Source organism: Aspergillus pseudonomiae (genome assembly GCF_009193645.1).
Source record: "Aspergillus pseudonomiae strain CBS 119388 unplaced genomic scaffold BDV37scaffold_167, whole genome shotgun sequence".
NCBI lineage: Eukaryota > Fungi > Ascomycota > Eurotiomycetes > Eurotiales > Aspergillaceae > Aspergillus > Aspergillus pseudonomiae.
Window position 1 is genome coordinate 25,131 of NW_022476159.1, and position 16,670 is coordinate 41,800.

A 16,670-nucleotide genomic window follows, 5' to 3' on the forward strand; every position below is an offset into this window, starting at 1 on the left:
CATTTATTCAAAATTACTGCAGCCAGAGAGGCGACGTCCTTGGAATAAACATATATAAGGTCTTCAAGATTGTTACAATCCCAAGATTCCAGAATCTCCGAGACATACCTCAATCCCACGAGTCGCAAAAACACTACTAGATACGGTACTACTTCACAATGACCGCTTCAAGAGACCTGCCACCCTGTACCACTCCATACTACCCAAAGATCTATCTCAAGTCTCAGCTGTGCACGAAGCCCCAATGGCCGCCGAAAGGTACCACTCTTACTGATAAAGTCGCCATCGTGACAGGAGCCAACACCGGCTTGGGTTTGGAAAGCGCTCGCCAACTCCTATCATACAATATCTCCCATTTAATCATTGCCGTTCGCTCAGTAACAAAAGGCGAGACAGCAGCAGCTATACTCCGAAAGGAGTATCCCATGGCCTCCATCGAAGTCTGGGATCTCGACATGAGCTCATACGATTCTATTCGGGCCTTTGTTCGCCGCGCCGAAAGTCAGCTATCTCGTCTTGACATAGTCATTCTCAATGCCGGATTGGGGAAAATGCACTTTGGGGTTGTTCCAAGTACTGATCATGAGGAGGTCATCCAAGTGAATTACCTATCGACGGTACTCCTTTGCATTCTCCTCCTCCCTGTGCTCAAGAACAAAGCACCAGCTGGTACGCCTGGCCGACTTAGCATCGTCAATTCGGGCACCGCTCTGATGGCAACATTCCCCCACAGAAAGTTCTCTCCACTCCTGCCCTCGTACGACGACCCGAAGAACTTCGACTGGACCGAGCAATACAGCGCATCCAAACTCCTCGGGCACATGTTCATGTGGAAGCTCGCCGACTACGTATCCGCGGATGACGTGGTGGTGAACTTGGTGGACCCAGGTTTTACCAAGGGCACTCAGCTCCACCGTGATGTTTCTAGTGTTCTATCAATGATCATGTCCCTTGCGAAAGTGGCCACTGCTCGCACGGTCAGGGATGGAGCTTCTACATATGTGGACGCTACGGTGGTGAAGGGCAAGGAGTCCCACGGCTGTTTTTTGATGGACTGGCAGATTCGACCGTAAGTATACTGACTGCATCTTCCACGTCACCTCTCGCTAATATATGTTTACCAGGTTTGCTACTGTCCTCTATACGCCGGAAGGGAGACAGGCCATTGAAAGGCTATGGGATGAAACGATGGCCGAACTGAAATTCGCCGATGTCCAGAGTATTTTTCGGTCTATGAACAGGATGTAACTATTCATCGCTAGATGGTTGAGTTATTCTACTTCTCAGGTCACTGTTGGATCGTATACGGCTATCGTCGGAGACTGGAGTTGTAACACTTAATTATGATTTCTCTTACTCATTTTGATATAAATAATGAAGATATTAAACCCAGCATAATGTTAAACACAAGTATTACACGCACTTCAAATCCGCAAGTAGCAGCTCCATGATTGATCGACAAAGGATCCGCCGAAAGCTCTCCGTGTCGTATCATCATTCGATCAACGCCCAGGTGGAACCAGAGCCCTACCAAGTCTCACTGGCTGTTGGAACCTGGTTAGACCCCCAATTCATAAGTTCCCCCTGGCGAGCTATAGTCCCGAAAGCAAGTCCATAGGCCCGCAGCGCATCCACCGATAATTTCTCCGCTCGATAGAGCAGCTGCCCCGCGGTGGATGTTATCGGATAACAAGCTGCCCCTCCCAACAACAACAAAACATATACTAGATAAACTGAAGCCTCCCTCCTTCTCCTTGAAATCCAATTTCCTCTAGGAAAAGTGCACACTGTCTAGACGCACACACGATGGCCAAACCCGCCACCCAGATCCACCGCGCCTGGTGGAAGGAAAGCTCCGTATATCAGATCTGGCCCTGCTCGTTCAAGGACTCCAATGATGATGGTATCGGCGATATTCCCGGGATCATTTCCAAGCTCGACTACATCAAGAACCTCGGCATTGATATTGTCTGGCTCTGTCCCTCGTATAAGTCGCCCCAGGTGGACATGGGCTACGATATCGCTGATTACTACGACATCGCCGATGAATACGGCACGGTCGCAGATGTGGAAAACTTGATCAAGGGCTGCCATGAACGCGGCATGAAGCTCCTCATGGACCTAGTCGTGAACCACACCAGTGACCAGCATGAGTGGTTCAAGCAGTCGCGCAGCTCGAAGGAGAGCGAGTATCGGGATTGGTACATCTGGCGACCGGCCAGGTATGACGAGCAGGGGAATCGCCAGCCGCCGAACAACTGGGTGTCGCATTTTCAGGGTAGGTTTTCGCGTTCATTTGTTATAGATGTCTTTAGGGTTTGTTGGGCTAATTGCGATCGCAGGGAGCGCATGGGAGTGGGATGAGCATACACAGGAATACTATCTGCATCTGTACGCCACAGAGCAGCCGGACCTCAACTGGGAGCATCCACCGGTCCGCAAAGCTGTCCACGATATTATGCGCTTTTGGCTGGACAAGGGCGCTAACGGGTTCCGCATGGACGTGATCAACTTCATCAGCAAGGACCAGCGTTTCCCAGATGCCCCGATTCACGACCCCCGTACCCCTTGGCAATGGGGTGACAAGTATTATGCCAATGGGCCTCGGTTGCACGAATACTTCCAGGAGCTTGGCAAGATTCTGAAGGAGTACGATACGTTCAGTGTGGGTGAGATGCCCTTCGTGAAGGATACGCAAGAGGTGCTTCGAGCGGTGCAGTATGACCGGAATGAGCTCAATATGATCTTCAACTTTGAGCATGTTGACATTGACCACGGTACATACGACAAATTCGAGTTGGGTAGTTGGAAGCTCACCGACTTGAAATCTTTCTTTGAGAGGTGGCAGAAGTTCATGTATGAGAATGATGGCTGGAACGCCCTGTACTGGGAGAACCACGACCAGCCGCGGTCGGTCGATCGGTACACCAATGCAAAGGAGGAAGACCGAGTTATTGCATCCAAGATGCTGGCCACGATCTTGGCATTGAAAGCTGGGTCTCCGTTTGTATACCAGGGCCAGGAGATTGGCATGGGGAACGTGCCTCTCGAATGGGACATCGAAGAATATAAGGATATCGACTGCCTCAACCACTGGAAGAGGTAAGTATTCTATTTCCGCTTTGTTTTCTACTGTGTGGACCGCACACTGACCTTTATCTGGCACAGACTACCAAAGGATCCTGAAATTCAAAAGATTGCCCGACAGGAATACCAGAAGAAGTCCCGCGACAACGGTCGTACCCCAGTCCAATGGGCTGATGCACCAAACGGCGGATTCACTGGCCCCAACGTCAAGCCCTGGATGTCTGTCAACCCGAACTACGCTCGCGGCATCAACGCCGAGGCCCAGGTCAACGACCCCAACTCAACCTACAGCTACTGGGCGTCAGTGCTCGGACTCCGCAAGAAATATGTGGACATCTTTGTATATGGAAACTACGAGCTGGTCGACCGGGATAGCCAGGAGATCTTCGCGTATACCCGTCAGTATGAAGACCAGAAGGCGCTGGTGTTGGCCAACTGGACTGACGGCATATTGGAGTGGGATTCTTCTTCGAATGGTGTGAAGGGAGTAAAGGAAGTGTTGTTAAACACATACGACAGCCCAAGCGATGCGAAGGACAGGTTTTCTGGCTCCAAGTGGTCTCTTCGTCCATATGAGGCTGTGGTGCTGCTCATTGAGGCCTAATTAGATCTGTCAGTCTTATAATAGTCGGCCATTTAATATCAACCCTACTTCACGGACTCTGCAATACTGTAGGCTGACCAGAAGGAAACAAAGCTAGAAATATTGCACTATTACGCTTATGGTAAGTGGATGCTCCAAAATAGCATCCGACGTCCGGAAAGGGGAAGGGGCGTTGTTGTTGGCCAATGAGAGGTGAAGAGAGCAGGCACCTGAACACCGGATTAAACAATTGATCTACACACTTCCGCTTTCGGACATCGCGAAACCAGGGACGCAAAACCCCAGGTTCAACACCGTATGAACGCTTTGAACTGCATGACGTTCCCGGAAATACTGACTAAATCAATCTAGTTTCAAGGAGGCGGAGTCATGGTCAGTCCTGACAGTATGGTGGCGAGAAAGTCCACCTCGCCAGCAACCAAAGGCAACATGCACCTATGACTTGACCACATTGCACCAGATACTCACAGTCGCGCTGCTGGGCCGTACCAGGTCCAATTATTGAGGAAATGACTTTCGTTATGAGCCGGTGGAACACAAAGAGCATCATCAAGCTCGTAGCAGCAGCTTTTTGCAGCTACTTCATCTTCGGCGTCCTCTTAGCCGATCGAGAGGCGTACTACTCGACGACTAGAAATGTGATTCGTGCGGGACAGCATCATCTTACGGAGGAGACGACGTTTGACCGTATTAATAATGAGACCCTCGGGGTGAGTTTGCTTACGCTCATTCGGTTTGGGATGTGCTAACTTTCCATAGTTTGAACACATCTACGCCATTGGCATGAAGGAACGTACTGATAAACGTGATTATCTTACTTTGGCTGCTTCTTTTCTCGGGATCAAGGTCGATTGGAGAGATGGAGTGTACCCGGACAGCGTAGCTGAGAAGTCTTATCCATTGGTTCGTATGCTTCATTTCTCACAAGGTCTTTGCTAATTGTTGAGTTAGAGACTGGGTGAGTCGGGTGTGAAGCCCGCCGCCATAGGCTGTTGGCGCGCTCATATGAATACCCTTATTGAGTACGTCTTACCACCAGCATCTGACTAGCGCACTATACTAACGACAGATCAATAGTATCGTCGAAAATCGCTACTCCACAGCCCTTATCCTAGAAGACGACGCCGACTGGGATGTATCAGTGCGGCAGCAACTCGCCGAGTTCGCGCGAGGCGTACGCACTCTGACTAACAACCAGCACGAGTCCAAGAAAGCCCCGTACGGTACGAACTGGGACATTCTCTGGGTTGGGGGCTGCGCGTCGGGCGCACACCAGAACGAGACCGATTTCTACGTTATTCCCAACGATCCCACGGTCCCGAATACCACAATTCGGGGGCCTTGGGAGTCTCCAGCAGGACCGTCTATCAAATGGAGACAGGAGCATCCCGAGTGGCCGGTCGACTCCACACGGTACATCTATCGGGCCAACATGGGTTGCTGCACGTTCGGGTATGCTGTAACCTTGGAGGGTGCCCGAAGGATTCTGGCCGAGCTTTCAATCAACTATCTGAATCTGCCTGTGGACAACGCTATGAGTGATTTGTGTGCGGGCAGTAATCGCCCCCGGTTGCGCTGTTATGCGCCTTTCCCTAATTTGATTGGGACGTTCAGATCAGAAGGTTATGTCTCACGAGATTCCGATATTGATCAGTGGGAAGACCGGAAGTTCGAGTGGCATCCGGCACTGGCTTATAATATGGTCTTCAGCACCAGATTGAATATCCACCGACTGGTCGCAGGCGAGGAGATGGTGTATTCCCAGTGGAGAGAGTCGCCTGACCCGTGGTCGAAGGCTGAGGTGAAGCTGGGGGAGCTTCAGTATCCAAGAGGAGTGTTTGTTTCTTGAGAATCATATATACAGCCTGCAAGTTTTGGAACTACTATACCAATGTTATTTAGCACTATCTCATAGTTGGAGTTTTCGTTGATTATATGAAATTAATATGGCGTCTATTGAGAAAAATACATTGATCAGAGATTGCGACGTAGCCACACCGGCCTACTTTATGACGAACAGATTGAATAACAGATTGCGTATAGTCCTCTCACCCATAGTTCAACATCTCAGCGACGTAGCATCGTACCTATGCGTAGGTGGAGCCAGATGCTACTACATTTCCGGATGCGTATTCCATATCACCCAAGACCAAATGCGGCCCAGAAAGAATGCCAGCCTGCTGGAATTCTCATACAGAGATCAGAAAATATTGTTAAAAACTGAGCAGGACCAGATGTCGTATTCAAACAATTCACAGCAACATCATGATACACGAACCTCATCCAGCTCTGTCTGTTATCATGGACTTATACATCTAGACGGGTCATCGAAGTCGAGAGCCCTACCAGCACCCTGACGCACAGTGAACGACCCATCAACCCATGGTCTACTGGATGAGCGAAAACAGGAACCGAGATTGTCCCCTGACCAGAGTGGCGGTCCTGAGGTAGCATTCGGCCCATTCATAACCAAGCCATACTCGCCCCAGGTTCTCGACAGTGGTGATGTATGCGCTGCAACTTCGACTGACACGCACTGCCCCAGTATTGTTGATTATATATCCATTGCGTGCCTTTACCTCTGCCTTTTAAGCTGCATGTAGCATTATACTTGATCATTTATATAAGGTCTAACGCAAGATGACCTACACATCGGAAAAGCCGGAGGACCCTGAAACAGGGCTGTTGATCAAGTCACCAGTGAAATATGAAACAGATGAGAAGATCGAATACGCCAGTGATCATGGCTCCGAGGAATCTACGGAGCGATTGATCCCCGGACCTAGCTTCATTATCTGGACTGGGATCAACATCCTCTCCACCGTTGCCATTGTAAGCCCAATCCTATACATATCAATTTGCCAAATCTAATCGCTAACCCACATATCCCACCAGGTCTTCACGAACAAATCCATCCTCTCAGACCCCTCCTTCCGCAACTGCCAAGTATCCTTCGCAGCATACCATTTCTTCGTCACAGGCGCCACATTATGGGCCGCATCGCGCCCCTGGTGTGGCTTCTTCGTCCCCAAAAGCGTAGCAATCGTCCAGATGCTCCCGCTCGCCGCAGCAATGGGCGTCCAAGTGATTCTCCAAAACCTAGGACTCGCACACTCCTCCGTCATGTTCCACCAGCTGGCCCGCTTGCTCCTCACCCCAGTAACCGCCTTGCTCAACTACCTGCTCTACGGGGCTAGGGTCCCGCGAGCCGCCATCCTGCCACTCATCCTCCTCTGCATCGGCGTAGGAATGGTCTCCTACTACGACAGCCTCCCCACGACGGAAGGCAAAGTCACCACCTCGCTCTCGGGCATCCTGTTCGCATTCTCCGGGGTGGGCGCCAGCGCAATCTACACGGTGTGGATCGGCCACTACCACAAGAAATTCGAGATGAGCAGCATGCAGCTACTGCTCAACCAAGCCCCCGTCAGCGCGGGCTTGCTCCTCTGCACCATCCCCTGGATCGAGACGCCGCCAACAGTCTCGTCCGTGCCGGGATCTACCTGGATTCTTATCTTGATGGTGGGCATCCCTCCCTAACTCCAAACCCCATCTCGGTACTCGTCTGCTAACATGACCAGAGCGGCATCTTCGCCTGTCTGGTCAATCTCTCCGGGTTCTACATCATCGATGCCGCAGGGCCAGTCAGCAGCACTGTCATCGGACAATTGAAGACCTGCATTATTGTGGGGCTGGGCTGGGCAGCCAGCCGCCATGTCATCATGCGACAGAGTATTTTGGGGGTCTTTATGGCGTTGGTGGGCATGAGCATGTGAGTTTCTGTCTTGTCTTCTTTCGTGATCGGGGCTAATTGGGGTTGGAACAGGTATATGAATATTGTTCTCCGGAATCAGAGCAAGGCTTGATTTGCGGGTAGATATATGGTGTTTGGCTTGGTCAGGTGGTAGTTACATGATGTATGTGGGCTCTTGGGTTAGGGCTTGTGATAATAGGACTGTGGACATGGCATTCTGCATGTTGAAACTGGGATTCTGGACTAAATTGCATTGTTCATATTATTTCTTCTTAATTTACACAATTCTGTATGCACAAGTCACCGAATAGCACTGGGTATAACCCCTCGCACTTGTAGACATACTAGTAGTACAGGTCTGCTAGATCCATTCTGATCCCGCATACTACAGGAAAGTAGCTCATAAACCACAATATCGCACTGCAGCAAAATCAGCACTAGCCAGAGAACAAAATCCCCGATTGGGAATTGGAGCTGTCGTGCTGACTTCAGGAATTAGGGGTCATTGGGGGCTATTCGGGTTGTCCAGGATCTCGGGCTCACCCGAGGCCCACTATGGTGGAGACTCGACTATGGGCGATGTCACCTTGATATTGACCATGTTGGAACTCGGAGGGTATTTCATTTTCGCGTAGGACCGCTAAATGCTGACCTCTGGTCTGTGTTGCTCAGAATGGAATGGCAAGTCTGACTCGTGAGATTTTAGTCTGGTACGATGCAAGGTGGATGGTGCTATTGCTAAATCTGCAAGGGACGGGGGCCATTTTTCCTGCCACTGGTTAAGTAGACAGGCTGCAGAGATGAGAGCAGAGGCCGGTCAGCACTACAATCCTGACCTAAAACCCCTGCAGCATGACTCGGCAGTAGTGGTAACTAGGGATGTTGGTGAGGAATCATTGCTTATTTCCGGCCTCTACTGTGAGTGAGGTTGGATTTCGGATTACTCCGAGGGTCAATTCCCCTGGATGATGATCATCATACTGCTCATAGATATAAGTATATAGTTGGAGAGTGAAGCAAATATCCTCATCCAGACATCAAGATACCCAGTCTACAGGACGTCCGTTCATTATCTACACGATACCCCTTTTTACAAAATGTTGGCGTTGCTATTTCTTCTTCTAGGGGTGATCTGCCCTACCCTTGCCCATCCGGTGCCGAGAGCTACTCTGAATAGCCTGTATCGCAGAGGTAATGACCACTCCTGTCTTTCTGAGGCTCGGTTGAAATGCTAATGAGTCAACTATAGATATCTCTCCGTCTCTTCTGGCGGATTTCAACCGCTTCTCGCAGTTCTCGGCTGCGGCCAATTGCCAAGCGAACCATAATGCCTCCTCGATTGGGTCGGCTGTCTATTGCGATTCGGGGTTTTGCGACACCATCCGCGAATCAAGTACCCAGATCATTGAGGGATTTGAGGAGTAAGTTCCGGCATTCCCTTTTTCATAACAAGGAGGAAGGTCATCTAACGTACGGGATGCGATAGGATCAAGCCAGGTGGTACCACCGGATACCTCGCTCTGGACAACACGAACAAATGCATCGTCTTGAGCTTCCGTGGGACGGTCTCCCAGGCAAACAGCAATGCTGACTTGGACTTCCTCCAAACGGACGCATCGACCGCCTGCACGGGATGCAAAGCACACCATGGCTTCTGGACAGCAGCACAGAGCGCTATGGACATTCTCCTGCCGAGGGTGGAGGAGGCATTGCAAGACAACCCGGACTATCGGATCGTCCTGACGGGACACAGTCTCGGTGGCGCCCTTGCTACCCTGGGAGCTGTGACCTTGCGGAATGCCGGACATACGGTTGACTTGGTAAGTCCTCCCGTCCGTAGAAAAGAAAAAGGACGACCGCTAACAAGGATTAGTATTCCTTCGGCGCCCCATCCGTCGGTAATAAGGCGTTCGCCGAGTACATCACCAAGTCCACTGCCGGCAAGAACTATCGTATCACCCACACCAGCGACGAAGTACCCAAGGCCCTCTTCCGTTTGTCCCGGCACAAGCCACTGAAGCTTGTGGTCCCCGAGTATAGTCAGTCTTCGCCGGAATACTGGATCACGTCACCCAATGGCGTGTCGGTGACGAAGTCCGATATTCAGGTAATTGAGGGAATCAATAATGAAGCCGGTAACTTGGGTACCAAGGAAGTCACCATGGAGCCTCATGGATGGTACATGGGCAGTACGAGCGTGTGTGCCCAGATCTAAACATGCTTATATATCGCACCAACGGGGACTTTATCAAGTTGGAGTTGGGTATAGCCATTACGGCGCAATAGGGACGGACATCTTTTTTTCCTTCTTTCGCTCGTTTTCTTCCTCTTCTTATCACTCCTTTTCTTCTTTTGTGGAATGCTATCTGTTGTATATCCTGTGACGGGACGCATAATCAACATCAACATAGAGACATGAAATCAGAATGCATACAAACCCTGGAAGTTGCAGATGAAATCGGCGAAATGAACGGCGACTGCAGCGCCCAATCGGAGACGTACCAGGCGTGAGGGGAAGCTGCCCGACCGTAGCCGATCGACCCTTTATAAAGCGTCATCGTCGCCTCTCATCTTCCCCACTTCTCATGGGTGTTCCCCTTGGTGAAATTCAAGATGCCGTGAGATCTCGCAGTTTGTGGTGTTGAAAGCCGTGTCTGACATGAGTGTAGGGAATCCACAGCGTACTATAACCTCGGGTCGCATCGGCGTTCCGTGACCACATCCTCCCCAGAAGCTCAGCTCTGGTTTAACCGCGGATTTCTCTGGGCCTATTCGTTCAACCATGATGAGGCGCTGCGCTGCTTCGAACGGGCCACCGAACACGACCCCAAATGCGCCATGGCATTCTGGGGCATCGCCTATGCGGCCGGTCCGAACTACAACAAGGCGTGGCACTTCTTCGACATGGCAGACCGTCGGCACACAATGAAAAAGGCCAACGATGCGTTGGCACGGGCCACTGAGCTGGCGAGCGATGCCACCCCCGTGGAAAGAGAGTTAATCAAAGCGCTCACAGCCCGATTCTCACCCTCAGACAAGATCCCGTCCGACATGGGGCCGCTGGACCGTGCGTATGCGGCAGCGATGCGACCTGTGTATCAAGCCTACAGCAGCGACCTGGATGTGTCCGCGTTATTCGGCGAAGCTCTCATGTGCATCAGCCCCCGAGGACTCTGGGATTTAGACACCGGCGAGCCCAGCGGCGACCACACAGTGGAGGCGCAGAAGGTGATCGAGTCAGCAATGGCGCAGAGCATCGAAGGTCGCGATCATCCGGCCCATTGCCATCTCTACATTCATCTGATGGAAATGTCGCCAATCTCAGAGCGAGCATTACCCGCCGCCGACCGGCTACGTCGCCTGGTGCCTGATGCTGCCCACATGTTGCACATGCCCACGCATATCGATATGGCGGTTGGGGACTATCGCCGTGCGGTCGACTCCAACGAGGAAGCCATCATCGCCGACGACAAGTATTTCAACCGCGAGCGCGGATCAGCTCTGTACGTAGCGTATCGGGTGCACAACATATGTGCCAAACTGTATGCGGCGTTCATCTCGGGCCGATATCAAGAATCGCTATCGGCTGCGAAAAAGCTCGAACAGATTATCGATATCAATGTGTTAACAAGCACTAGTCCTCCGATGGCGGACTGGACCGAGAGCTTTCTCGGGAACTTAGCCCATGTGTATGTACGCTTTGGTCGCTGGGAGGATATCTTAAGCCTGGAGCTTCCCGCGGACCCCGCCGTGTACTGCGCAACAACGGCCAACATACTATACGCGCGCGGTGTCGCCTTCAGCGCCCTCGGTCGCGTCGCAGAAGCAGAGGCTACCCAGAAACAGTTTGAGGCGGCGCGTGCGAAGGTCCCGCCTTCCCGACTGAACAGCATTCCCTGTAAAGAGGTCGACGTTCTCAAGGTCGGTTCGGAGATGCTCAGCGGCGAGCTGGAATATCGTAAGGGCAACTACGAGGTCTCGTTCGCCCACCTTCGGAAAGCGATTGAGCTGGAAGACGCGCTCCCCTATTCGGACCCGCCGCCATGGATGCAGCCCGTGCGTCATGCCTTGGGTGGGCTGCTACTAGAGCAAAACCGTATCGAAGAGGCAGAGCAGGTATTCCGAGAGGACCTGGGGCTCGCGAAAGATTTCCCTCGTCGCAAGGCCCGACTGAATAATGTCTGGGGCTTACACGGGCTGCACGAGTGCCTGGTGCGCTTGGGCAAGTTCGACGAAGCTCTGAGCATTCAGGTCCAGCGCGATATTGCCGTCGGTTCCGCTGACGTTCCTATTACCACCTCCTGCTACTGTCGCTTGTCTGCGGTTGGGAAAGCGGAGACATGCTGTTCTTCTCATATTTGAGCGTGTTTTGACATTCCGAAGTTCGTTCGCCACAGGCTGTTCGCAATGTGGATCATAGCTCAGCACATTCATTCTGACAGTGGCTCGTTTGCAGCGCTATACCTCGATTCTATAATTTCACGTTTTTATGATCAAACGCGCTATAGTTACGACCCACTTCGCATCTCATGTACCGGAGCGGTTCTAGGAATAATCCCAGATCTATCCATAGTCACTCAGCTAGCTCCCAAAGCTAACTACACTTTACACAGCAGCGTAATCAAAGCTTGCACAGCTAACTCTGTCTCTCAAATAATTACGGGTAAAGAATGTTATAGTCGCTGTATTCATTATGCAGAACCCATTTCATACGTAGCCAAAGGCCATATCTGATCTGACCCCTGCGATTCCAATAGACTCGTTGCAGGTCTACTGATTTTGAGCTCGCCCCAATCACCACCAGTCGAAGTAAACACAGCAAGGTCACATCATCTAGATCCTACTACTGTCATGTAGAACTTACCTGCCGAGCAATCAGAGCTGTTACGGTGACCGTAACCAAGGATCTTCCAATAGCTCTCTAGACGACAGTCTATCTTCAGCCTTCCACTTGAGCATCTTGCGCGGAAATTGGAAGAAAAGCAGCCGCGGCTCACCCTCCAGATTTCCTTCAAGCGTCTCCAACGACATAAGAGGGATTTCAATGGCTCCCTTCCAACTCCCTAATTCCGTATCAGCAAAACACTCTTCGAAGATCCTGATTCATATCTACCTTCGTCATCCAAGAACTCGGTCGCATAGACACTATTCGGTATCATTTCCTTCGGCGGTGGCCCCATAACAGCAATCATTTCAGCGATACGATGGCCATCAGACCTTTTCTTATCCGAATCACGTCCAGATGTCCTTGTTGGAAGAGATCTCATGTCTATGCAAGTTTTAGCAAAGTTATATATCCACCATTCACTATTCACTATAAGACATACCAATAATCCGACATTCCAGATATCAACCTTCTCATTCCAAGGCTTGCGCAATAACACCTCAGGAGCCCGGTAAATATACGGCTGGATATCCCCGTAGTAAGTACTTGTCCCACGGTGAGCCTGCCCAAAATCACACAGCGTAGGACGTCCATGTTGCTTAGTTTTCCTGAGCTTTCGAGAAGTGTAGATGACTCGATCGCCGACTCTTTTCCGCGGGCTGGGACGAGATTTCTCTTCCTCTTCGAAATCGGCTAAGATGGATGTATCTTCAATAGCCATCATGATGTTCTTTTCTTGAATATCTGAGACAACTCGGTTAGAAGGTTTTTTGAGAGACGGATAGTGAGGAATGCATACCCGTATGGACGATTCCAGCCTCGGTGTGAAGGTAATCCAGAGCAAGAAGGAGATGCATCAGGGTCAACTTGACTATTTTTTTCGGGAAGGACCTTGTCTCTGAGCTGGAGTGCGGAAGTCATAGAGACTCATTCCTAAGGTTGGGATGGACAAGACATCTGAATTTGCCTTCTTGAGAGGTAATGTGGAAGTTGTCCAACGCTGTGCGGATAAGCTTGGCTCCGGTATGATCTACTTTGTCGAGGGAATTCAGGTGGCGATAGGTCTCTGTCTCTCTTTGGCCTTCTGTCGAGTTGCGCTCGAACACCTTTAGTGTGACATATTCATGCTGTCTAGAATAAAGTGAGTTTCTTTTCGCATAGGTACTTGATTGGGAGGTAAGCTGACTGTAGGTCCCTGCATAGCCAAACGGTGGAATATCCACCGTATCCTAATTTACCAATCACTTGATACCTCGATTGAAAATATTTCGCCGATTATCACCGAATAGAAGTTGTTGGGAGAATACCATGGCAGTGTTTCTTCCTCGAGCTTCTCGGTTGGATCGAGGAGAGGATAGCTTAACTGAGAGAACTCGCGTACTGGTGATGCAGAGCGTTGAAATACGGGACGCCGAGGAAAACACTTCCTAGACAGTCAGGATGGCAGGCGAAATATCGAGGCCATGGTGAGAGAAGTGTGGTGAGGAAGATTACGAGCGACCAGGGGGAACGCCTCGGAGGTTCGGCGGTGGTTGGTCCTTATCGGGTACGGAGATCTAGGGATGGTTCCAACACTGCAAAATTACATGGATTTGGCGTTTTGATAGACGGAAATGAAATTTTCAGTCGGCCCCGTAGGGAGTTTTATACTAATAGATTAGGGCGGCTTAACTCTGATCTATAGACGTACTCTTAAGAAATGGAAAGATAGATAAAGATGTTAGAAATTAATGATATTTCAGATTAGAATGGTACGGGTTCCCCGCTGATTTGCGGATCCGATATAGAAGACAGAATGTGGCCTGAATCGATGAACCGGTCAAGTCAAGTCAAGTCAAGTCAAAAAAAAAAAAAATAACAATATATGGTACGCAAATAGAATATCATTCTTGTGTTTGGGTATCGTGTTTGTGTTTCAGAGCAAGAACGTTATCAAGCTCTTGTGAGAAAGCCATGGAATTGAGGTCGTCGCCAGGCCACCTCTTTTGAGTCCACTTAAGTGCTTGCCGCCAATAGTATTCACATAGACTATACTGGGCCTTTGCAAGGTAAACAAATGCCAGACGGTCGCTTGCGTATATGTCGCAGATATCGGGCTGCTCCGGTCCGTGTTCAGAGATGCCGAATGAGAGGGCGTTCAACAGGGCATTTTCCGCCTCGTCGTAACGGCCCTGCTCAAAATAGATGTGTCCGAGTCTACGCATGCTGATGCGGGTAGTTTTATGATTATACCCGTTCGTCTTGCTGCTTTCCCTTATCATGTTCTGGCATATATCAGCAGCAGCAGAAAACTTTTGCTGTGTTCTGAGAAGATCGCTCAAAGCCCACTGATACCGGCAAATATCGCTAGGCGTACTGTCGGGACACTCAATAACCATGCCGAGCATGAGCTCCAGGGCCGGTTCGGTAGAATTGATAAGTGTATTGCAAGTGGGAAGCAATCGTAAGATCACAGTTAAGGGGTGGGAAATCCCTAAAACCTGATCGGCTACTGATGCAAGATATTCAAGTAGGTGACGCCACAAAATAGAAAAGTCGCGCCACCGCTGGTCTGCGAAGAGCAAAAGAAGGACTCGGATGAGATCCTGCTCCTGTTGACGAAAAACAGCTCTGGCCATTTCGCAGGCCTTCTCTAACAACCCCCACGGTTGCTGCGGGACCTTTTTAACCAGTTGATCAACAGCGTGCGTTAAAGTCCCGGTCAGGTCGTACGCATTCTTTTCCACGTGCGAATCTATATGGCGTGAAGGTACATTGACTGAAGGCGAGTTTCGAGAATCCGAAGAGTCCTTCTGTTGAAAATGCCATTGGAAATAGTCTCGGATATGGAATAAGATGACCTCTGTATTGTGCACGGATTCTGAGTGATTTAGGATGAGCTTTGTAAAACTAGGAACGCGATTTACGTAGAGTTGATCCCAGTAAGCAGATGAAAGATTTTTCGCGAGTACAACTTCTGCCACTGAAGGCGCCATAGGGCTCGTGCCGACTGGTAGGAATTCTTGAGAGGGCTCAGCCATGTAGGAGGGTTCCGTAATGGTTGGATCTAAGTTACTTAATAGACGTGGCCTGCATTCGTTTCCACCACTGCTACGTAAATGGCGGCATAGTGATCTATTGGACGAAAAGGTCTTTACGCAGCCCCAGACCTCTCCGCTTTCTAGGGTTATTCGACAAGGATAGCTGGCAGGGCATGGAGAATGAATTTCCTTTTCGTGGACCCTTCGATCATGGTTCCTTGTGAAAGTCTTGAGACAACACGTGCAGGAGTACGGTCTTTTGTTGTTATGGCTATTAAGATGATTCTGGAGCGTGAAAGCGCGAGTGAACTTCTTCAAACAAACAGGACACGGATATTTGTACTTGTCTTCGGTAGCCATTAGAGAAATACTTTGTGAGGTTGAGGTTGAGGTTGACTTTGATGGAGGTGGAAGTCTTATAGGCCTACGGTGGACGAAGTCGAGGTTGCGGACCAGGTAAAATATGACCACCTTTTACCAACACCAACGCAGTATTATACTAGCCAATTATAATAAGTTCGATTTAATGTTCTAGAACACTGCCTGTACACGGTGTGATCGGTCTACGGTCCTGAGTCATGTGCCGCTCGATCCATGGGTCAGAGGACAGCACTGGCACTTGCGACAAGAGCGCGTACAGCAAGACCGAGCCAATTACTTCCATCAATTCATTGTGGCTGTGTTGACTCATTTACAAATGAAGTTACACTCTCAAAGGCGGTTATCATTTCTCGAGACACCACAACAATGACGCTCGCCAGAGGAATAGCTCAAAGCACTGGCACCGGCAAGCAAAGCTTAGTATCGTACCTAGCACAGTTCAACAGATTGTACTGGCACAACATGGTAAGCTATATAATTCCTATTGACTACCCTCGGAGTTGTTCTCCGTAAAAACATAGTTATCAAAGAGAGAACTCTGGGTATCATCTACAAAGATCTATTTGAGTTTAGTAAGTACAACTTACTTAAGTAGCAACAACTGTACATCTGTTAACAGGACGATGCAGCCAAACGGTAAAGAAGTACTCTCTCGCTGAGAACATGTCTTTGGAACTCGCTTTGACAATTGCGTTCTCCCTGATTGCGATCGCCCTGGGGGTGGTCTCTATCTTTCAGAATTGGCGCCTTGAAAGTATTATCAGTATGTCAAACCCACATCCGATATATGTACATCTGAACTACTCTAACTTTCTTGAATAGGAACAATCATGAATCATTGACCTCACTAGACTGAATACCTCAGGAAGCTTCATCGGAAACAGAGAGAGCAAAAAAGAAAAGGAAAAAAAAAAAAAAAAAAAAAAAAAAAAAAAAAAA

General features: G+C 49.9%; 7 protein-coding genes across 7 annotated transcripts; 6 read left to right on the top strand and 1 right to left on the bottom strand.

The window, feature by feature from the left end:
• Positions 1 to 158: 158 nt before the first annotated feature.
• BDV37DRAFT_289549 (uncharacterized protein) lies at positions 159 to 1,248 on the top strand (the record flags this gene model as incomplete). The annotated part of the gene is made up of 2 exons (XM_032088495.1): positions 159 to 1,069; positions 1,125 to 1,248. 2 exons carry the CDS (start codon positions 159 to 161, stop codon positions 1,246 to 1,248), a joined length of 1,035 nt encoding a protein of 344 aa, XP_031934612.1.
• Positions 1,249 to 1,806: 558 nt separating this feature from the next.
• Positions 1,807 to 3,691, top strand: BDV37DRAFT_289550 (glycoside hydrolase family 13 protein; the record flags this gene model as incomplete). Its single annotated transcript, XM_032088496.1, has 3 exons — positions 1,807 to 2,278; positions 2,343 to 3,102; positions 3,169 to 3,691. 3 exons carry the CDS (start codon positions 1,807 to 1,809, stop codon positions 3,689 to 3,691), a joined length of 1,755 nt encoding a protein of 584 aa, XP_031934613.1.
• A 509-nt stretch (positions 3,692 to 4,200) lies between these two features.
• BDV37DRAFT_277041 (uncharacterized protein) lies at positions 4,201 to 5,540 on the top strand (the record flags this gene model as incomplete). The annotated part of the gene is made up of 4 exons (XM_032085680.1): positions 4,201 to 4,401; positions 4,451 to 4,594; positions 4,643 to 4,713; positions 4,769 to 5,540. 4 exons carry the CDS (start codon positions 4,201 to 4,203, stop codon positions 5,538 to 5,540), a joined length of 1,188 nt encoding a protein of 395 aa, XP_031934614.1.
• Positions 5,541 to 6,331: 791 nt separating this feature from the next.
• On the top strand, positions 6,332 to 7,557 carry BDV37DRAFT_292218 (uncharacterized protein; the record flags this gene model as incomplete). Its single annotated transcript, XM_032089132.1, has 4 exons — positions 6,332 to 6,523; positions 6,587 to 7,213; positions 7,273 to 7,463; positions 7,518 to 7,557. The coding sequence occupies 4 exons, from the start codon at positions 6,332 to 6,334 to the stop codon at positions 7,555 to 7,557; spliced, it is 1,050 nt and encodes a 349-aa protein (XP_031934615.1).
• Positions 7,558 to 8,542: 985 nt separating this feature from the next.
• On the top strand, positions 8,543 to 9,765 carry BDV37DRAFT_292220 (lipase family protein; the record flags this gene model as incomplete). The annotated part of the gene is made up of 4 exons (XM_032089133.1): positions 8,543 to 8,636; positions 8,695 to 8,866; positions 8,932 to 9,265; positions 9,319 to 9,765. The coding sequence occupies 4 exons, from the start codon at positions 8,543 to 8,545 to the stop codon at positions 9,658 to 9,660; spliced, it is 942 nt and encodes a 313-aa protein (XP_031934616.1). The 3' UTR covers positions 9,661 to 9,765.
• Positions 9,766 to 10,114: 349 nt separating this feature from the next.
• BDV37DRAFT_266072 (uncharacterized protein) lies at positions 10,115 to 12,275 on the top strand. Its single transcript, XM_032083869.1, has one exon. The coding sequence runs from the start codon at positions 10,284 to 10,286 to the stop codon at positions 11,805 to 11,807; it is 1,524 nt and encodes a 507-aa protein (XP_031934617.1). The 5' UTR covers positions 10,115 to 10,283; the 3' UTR covers positions 11,808 to 12,275.
• Positions 12,276 to 12,329: 54 nt separating this feature from the next.
• BDV37DRAFT_292222 (kinase-like protein) lies at positions 12,330 to 15,305 on the bottom strand (the record flags this gene model as incomplete). Its single annotated transcript, XM_032089134.1, has 9 exons — positions 12,330 to 12,508; positions 12,559 to 12,714; positions 12,754 to 13,074; positions 13,130 to 13,226; positions 13,281 to 13,461; positions 13,517 to 13,582; positions 13,638 to 13,710; positions 15,043 to 15,064; positions 15,291 to 15,305. The coding sequence occupies 9 exons, from the start codon at positions 15,303 to 15,305 to the stop codon at positions 12,330 to 12,332; spliced, it is 1,110 nt and encodes a 369-aa protein (XP_031934618.1).
• Between the last annotated feature and the right edge of the window lie 1,365 nt (positions 15,306 to 16,670).